The sequence below is a fragment of the Sipha flava genome, unplaced genomic scaffold (assembly GCF_003268045.1).
Source record: "Sipha flava isolate LNK unplaced genomic scaffold, YSA_version1 50587_pilon_pilon, whole genome shotgun sequence".
In the NCBI taxonomy this organism is placed as follows: Eukaryota; Metazoa; Arthropoda; class Insecta; order Hemiptera; family Aphididae; genus Sipha; species Sipha flava.
In genome coordinates, this window is record NW_020273404.1 from 8,359 (window position 1) to 15,985 (window position 7,627).

Sequence of the window (7,627 nt, forward strand, 5' to 3'; positions counted from 1 at the left end):
TACGCGTGTGAGAGGGTGGTTCGCGTCGTGGTCGGGGTAAGGTGCCGGGGAGGGGGGAACGATGGCGAAACAAGTAAAATAAAGGCGGTGAAGAAACGGTCGTAAAAAGAATCTGTGGTGGTTGGGGGTGGCGTGGAAAGAAAAAAAAAGAAAGAAACCCGACGGTTATCGTTGCCGACATCACGTCCTGCGGCGGCCCGCTCTGTCCGACCGTCGGGCGTCGTCGAGCGGCGGCTAGATGGCGGTACGGACGCGCGCGCGCTACCCGTGGCACGGCGTCGGACCGGGGGAGTAGGGAACTGCGCACACGAGACCCGCCGCCGCTACTCGTCCTGGGCCGTACGTCGTCGCACACGACATTCCTACGACGAGCGGACGACACATCGGCCGTTCCTTACCGCCCCGCACCATTTACCCGCCCGTCCGCGGGTTACAATACACATCACCTCACGCCGTGCACCTCACCGCCGCCGCAGACGCCGCGCGCGCACACGCAGAGACACGAACGCGCGCGACGAACGACGATCGCGATCACCTCCGCCGCCGCCGCCAACGATACCACTCACCGGGTAGACCTCGTCGCGGTAGTTGTATCCGGACGACCGTTTCGCGTACCATTTGCTCGCAGTGGTTACAATTTTTTTTTTTCACTTCCCAACGAGTTCGTCTTTCGCGTTTTCGAGTCAACGTTTCGCGCCGCACGGTTTACGTCGCGTTTCGCATCCGTTGGGTCGTTTTGGTTTGGTTATTTTTTTTCCCCGCCCGTACACATCTTATCCGTTTTCTCCACCGTTCCGTTGACCAGCGGCGAAGCTCGCCGTTCTCGCCGTAGATTAGACTTGCGGTCTCGCACACACCCGCCGAACGCACCACCGTCCGCAGCCGAACAGCAGCAGCAGCCGACACCCACGCAGCAACGATGCGGGCCGTCGTCCTGTGCGCAGCCCTGTTTGTCGCGCCCCTGTACGCCCTAACGCTCAAGGTAAGTGCACCGTTTCGATATCGCACTGCAGCTCTGAAACACACGTCTACGACGTACGATGTCGGACCGCCCGATATGATTTCCATTTGGATCGTCATTGATGTCGCCGAGTCCGGTTTTACCTATGCGTCTATGGGACTGTTACCACCTATATTATTATATTATTATTATCCGGTACACCTAACCTGTACCGCTGGATCGCACCGATTACCTGCCGTAAAAATAACATTATTCACGAACGTTCGGTAAACGTGACCGGAAACCATTAGGATTTCGTTTTGTGTGGGTGGGTTATTCATTCTCATCATCGTCGGCGCTGTAAACTATTTGTTTGTTATTATTTTTTAACTCCGCTCCGCCTGTGCCAACCTGTACCGACCGAAACGGTCCGCGGAGACACGACGACGACCCTCGTAACGCAATTATAATATAATAATATGGATATGGTCTAATCGGCGAAACCTACGCCGATGGTAATAATCATTGTCCGACCGGCGCCGCCGGTGTTCATTACATTAATCCGTCGTAATGGAAAGAAATAACGGTCGAGGGTTATACGATTGTGTACATTTTTTTTTTTTCTGAAGCCGCGGCGTGCGGCAAACGAACCGCGGAAGTGCAGAAAGGAAAAAACCCCATTTCGGAGAAGATTTGTCCGATCGAAAACAATGAGTTACCGCGCTTAAACATTATTTTTAGTCGCGTATCACGCGCGTGTATATTACGCACTTGGATTCGCGTCGGCGTACGAAACGCTGCACTATAAAAAATGTCCGAAGTAAGTCGGTTGACCGATGCAGCGAAAAGAAAGAACCGGTTGGTCGTCGATAAGTACGTGTGCGCGTGCATATAATGAACAGCGTTTCTCGTTTCTGCTCTTCCCCACCGTCGACCGAACAAAAGAAGGACAAACGACAATTGTAAAGGAAAAATCACGTGCTCCAAGTTACTACATGTGAACGACAGCGCAGAGTTCCGCCGTACCTGTGCATTTACGTTGTTCCGAACACAATTAGGCAGTTGTGACCGTGCAGGTTTTTCTTAACCTAGCCGGGTGATTTGTCTAACGATGTCTACGCATTCGGTGCAGTCCTGTCGTAAGACGTATACGAACGTAATAGTCCGCGTGCTTTCGAATTCGAAATTTTAAGTGGAACGATACACGATCGCGCACGCACACGCCGCGTGTGGTCAACGACAATCCTAATTTCATGATATTTTTCATTTGATTTTATTTTTGAACGTGATTTTCCGTAATCCTTTTGATTACCTATGGGATCACGTCCCTCCGTACACTACACACTCACACACGGACACACACACACGGACAATAGCCGTCACTCGCTTTATAACGAAAGGCCACGTAGTTATCGCCGTAAGAATTTCCGAGCACTTCATATACGCAGACGTTCTCTAAGTGAGGGGATGACGTTTTTTCATTATTATTATTTCTTTTTTTCATTTTCTTTCTTTCGTTTATTTGTATGGAACAATAACACTTATTGCACGAGCAATCAACTTTTGAATGCAAGTTCTCCGTGTATACCTCTGCAGCAGTACTTCTTTTTATTTCTGTTACCAAGCGAATGCCGTGGAGATCGAGAATTCCCTGGACGTATAGCCCCTGAGTTTTAACTGTACTCGAGAGGACCTTTCATACCTCTGGATAAATAATCGTATCAAATCTCTAAGATTAATAATAATAACTGTGCGTACGGATTACTTAAACTGACCGTATAACAGCGGTGTACCAAGCGTCATAAACGAGAAAATATGTCATTTAATCCGTCCTAATGCTATGATGTTGGCCGAATACCAAATACGGTTCATCGATTTAATCTCAGATTGTGTTATATTAGTGTAACAATATACTGATTACCGATAACCGAAATCTTGTTCCGTTATAAATGATATTATATGTTATAAAGATCGTCCAAAAATGCAATAGTCAGTGCGAGATGGCGTGAATAATATTTTTTTTTTTTCCGATGCTCATCGTTTATTAAAAATATTTATTATATGTTAAGATAAGCTCGTCATAAACAGTCCGAAATGTACGGTTTTCATGTGTTTTCATTCATACCAATACAATGTATATAATATAATAACGCGCGGGATTAATTATTGTTTGCGAAGAATGTTGTAGTGGATGCGGAGTGTAAGGTGTGTGTGTGTGTGTGTGTGTAAATAATAAATAAACTCATCACAGCATGATTCGTTTAGCATTGGTAAATCGGCCTTGGATTGTGGTGAGAGGGGTGACGAAGGGGGCTGTCCATGAAACATTTATCGCGTAAAAAGAAAAAAATAACAGAATAACTGCGTGCGGGACAAGCGACAATTGTACGTAAATACGTCGCAGTGTCCCTTCCTTCCTTCGTCGTATGTCCTTTATCCACCACCGTTGTTGTCGTCTATATAACCTGAGGGGCTCTGACGAATTATTAAATTTCGCCCTGCGGCGGTGGCAGCGTCGTCCGCGCGGGGGTAGTTTTCTACATGTGCCGGTAGCGGCAACTTCGGGGGAGGGACAATCAATATTTCCCGACGTTGCCGTGGCGCGCTGCTCGTTCTACCCTTACCCGAATTCTCGACCCGTCCGGCCCACCTCATGACGACTACGTTGAGAGGGACGAAAGGAGCGACGAGGGCCGGGGCGCTGCCTAACGTCTTGACGAACGCGGACGACAACCGCTGGGTAATTACAGAGAATTTCGGCGACGGATTTTTCTTATTTCACCTCTACCTTTCTTTTATATTCTCATTCTTTTTTGTTCCATTTTTTCTCTTCTTCCACTCTTTCTTTGGATGCTTGTCTCAAACTTTTTTTTTCAAAAGGAATTCTGCCCAAAATGTTGTCCAAAATGATGCGTGCATAGACACCCAAACGGTACATAGTATAGCAATGTATAAATTTAGGTTTAATTGTAGATATTATTTAAGTACGATGTTCACTTCGTATCATTGGTACTCGCTGTTTTTTCAAATACTCGTGTGGTTTCCCGTATATAAATAATAAAATCATTCACAACGGTGTATACACGTAACTCTATATAATATCATATTATACATGTATATACCTATAATACTGTAGAGTAATTAGACATCGTACTATACCGCTACTAGTATTATTTTCAACGCGAAAATATAAACGAGTCAAACTCTTGATATCAACGCATTGGTGCATGATTAAGCGAGAGCGGATCAGCTGTAATTAATCCTAGCCTGTGCGTGGAGCTCATAATGCATTTTTAACTACCTTTTACAACTTTTGCTTTAGGCCTTTATCTTGTGTTACTCCGAAACCGTATTTAAAAACTCCTTTTGCGAGATCGCACAACCTGATGGGATTAATTCAGAACACATTTGATTTGCATACACCAAGAACGCAATAAAAATTGGATTGCACTAGTTAATATTATGATATATTGCAAAACTATAATCTTAAATGTCTTGACAAATATTTGTGAAATTTTTCAAAACTAACCGAAGTATAGCCTTTAAATTGTTCATAAAATAAAATTAAAGCTCGTCCCTCCTTGAATATTTATTTAATTGATCTATAGTCATACTTTACTGGAGACAACGTAGCGAACATTTAAAATTGTTCAATAATTTAATTCAATACGCAGGTATTATGTTTATTTATTACTAGTAACAGTTAAATTGAGCATGGATCAGAAAAATAAAGCCATGTTTTTGCACTTTAACTTTCAGAGATCTAATTTTCATATATTAACTATTTTAAAGCATCGTCAAAATAAGTATAATATATTATTTTTCAGTAGATGACGCTCAATCTATATATATTTATATACATGTGTGTGTACATTCACCCACGTCTTATAGGTAGAATAATGATTTGGTGACAGTGGTTTCTACTATCCATTAGTCGAAGAGGAGAGACTTTTATCAGTCTATATTAATATATATTTAATACGAAACATTTGTAATCACCGACAAATCCTAAACGACTCCAATCGTCTTCAATGTGCGCGGACATCACACCTACACAGTAAAATATATATTATATCCTCGTCACATCATGTAATACCCACATACACACATTTATATATATATAGATAGATAGATAGATATATAAGTGCCAATATGTGTCGTTTAATATTTTCCTTCGGTTAAGCACTTATGTGGCCAATCAATTTTTTCCACTTCATCGCTCTTTTATTTTTTCTTTTCTACTCCGAGACGAAATTAAACGTCACGAAAGACGAGACGTACACCATCGTAGCTAAACGTATATGCGTATAATTAATTTTTGTCGTATGCGTCGAGCACCGATTTAATGTCTTAGCAAAGGGTTTCTTCTTTTTTAACGATGTACAAGTGTATCTAAACGTATATAATAAAACGTAACATGCTTTAATTCGCTCACAAATCTATTAAGATACATATATTTTTATATATTATTCTGGATTCGCGATGGTATAACATTTATTGTATAGTTGTACGTGTAATGTATGTATTTATATAGTTTAACATTTATGTGAATCGTCCAGAGTTGTAAACTGAAATTCATTTTGCAATGATTTATTTTTATTTATATTTTTATCACCTACGATCTGGTGTAAATAATTATTGTTTGCATTTTTTATCAAATATACGTTGCTCTTTATAAAACCTATACATTTAATATATAAATAAATAAATGCTTTACCTGGAGTATTATTACCTACATTTATTTATTTCTATATTAATTTACAAGTATTAACCATTTAATAACATTTAATTTAATTTTTATATTTATTATTTTATTAACTATGGATTTAATACGTTATTAAAATAATTATACCAACCATAGACATCGTTGTCTTTGATTTATAATATGTATAAAATAATATTTTGGTTTTGGTGCTGCCTCCATTTATAACTTCATTAGTTAACTGCGACCTGCATGACTTAATTGGCTAGTATCGTGTTTTCCGATAATAATGATTTATCCGTATTATATTCCTTGGCTCTGCAGTAGTCCGCGCAGCTTTCCGTTCTTGGTATATTAGCGTTATTTGTTGGGGGTTTGTTTTCAGAAACTCTTAGTACATAATGACGTTATACTAATTAAACCACATTTCTCTAGTTTAAAATATAAATCCGAAAGGATCCAAAGTAACTTTCTTAATCATATTTTTTTGAAATTTTATTTTAAATTATATTTCTTCAGACGTAAATCTGGACGTGAAATCAATTTTGTTTTATCTATGATGTATATCAGCATAACATTGTAAACCTATTTTTTTCTTCTTTTTTCCTCTTTACAATTCCTTTACTACATCTAGTTTTCATTTTTACGTTAAAAGACATATCATAAACTGTTAGCTGGCCTAAAAGATTGGTTGTTATTAAATTTATGAACTTAACTAAATTTTCACCCCTTCGACTGTGTAATGTTTCATTTTTATTTTTCATTTTGATTTTTTCGAATCACTGTCGTAGTACATATATTATAGTTATCCAACGCATACTATTAATAAACCCATTTTATTGTTTGTGTTCCTGGGAGACTAATAAGCTGAATATTCCTGTTTCAATGTTATACATTGAGTTCACTGAACCGTTACACATAAAACCCCGTATAAAACCTATATGATAAATATTTTATTCGCTGAATAAAACAGGACGAATAACGATATTTTAAGCAATTCTTATTTATACATTACTGATGTTCGTATTACATCTGAATGATAAATTTTTTAATTAAACTGTATTTATGTATCATGTAAATCAGAGGCGGTAATAACACGTTTTAATATAACACGGCATCATATAATATATTATTTAAAAGCGGTCGGACTATTTTAGACCCATATTGGACTGTAATGGACTGGTAAGCCGATTGCCAAAATCCATTTAGAATAATTCATTGCCATACGACCAACAAATCATTACTAGACTTGAAACCTTCTTGGCTAAAATTCGTACTCAAATACAATTTATTAGTTCGATTAATAAAAAAGTAGAGAAAAACAAACCATTGTGAACACATTCTTTATTATATTAACTGTATAAATCATACGAACCTCGTTTAATTTAAGTAAAAAAAAAAAAAAAATAAGACATTTTATGGTATTAATATTTTTTATCCTTAAAAATATACTACAATGAAATTATGTGTTGAAAAAATCATTCTATCTAAAAATAATTTATATTAGTGCTCTTGTTCAAACATTTATCGTAATAGTACTTTCAAACATTGTAAAATTAAAATGAAAAAATGTTTAAAATAAGCAAATGAAACTATAAATACTTGCCAAATGAAACATTATTTTATTACATCTTACTGTGTTTTGATTTATACGATGAACTATTTTAATTCTGTGTTTTTAATTAACTGTGGTATAGATATTACATTTAATTTAAAGGTTAACAATAAAAACACTTGAAAATAGAAGAATTTAGAATTCCGAAGTATATTATAAAATGTTTTTTTTTGTGTTAACGTTATATATCTTATGTTAACGTCTTATTATTTATGTAATTGTACTGAATACACTGAAGAATTGAAGAAACGTAAAAAAAATTTGATTAACCAAGAATAATTTAAAAATAATGATTGTTAAACTAACAACAATCATAAAATTTAAATAACTTCTTGATATTAATTTTTATGATACATTAAGTTTAACCTAT

General features: G+C 37.8%; 1 protein-coding gene across 1 annotated transcript; it reads left to right on the top strand.

The window, feature by feature from the left end:
• Nucleotides 1-345: 345 nt before the first annotated feature.
• On the top strand, nucleotides 346-983 carry LOC112690464 (amyloid-beta-like protein; the record flags this gene model as incomplete). The annotated part of the gene is given in 1 exon segment (XM_025564480.1): nucleotides 346-983. A coding segment is annotated over 1 exon segment (64 nt), but the record flags the coding sequence as incomplete, so codon positions are not given.
• Between the last annotated feature and the right edge of the window lie 6,644 nt (nucleotides 984-7,627).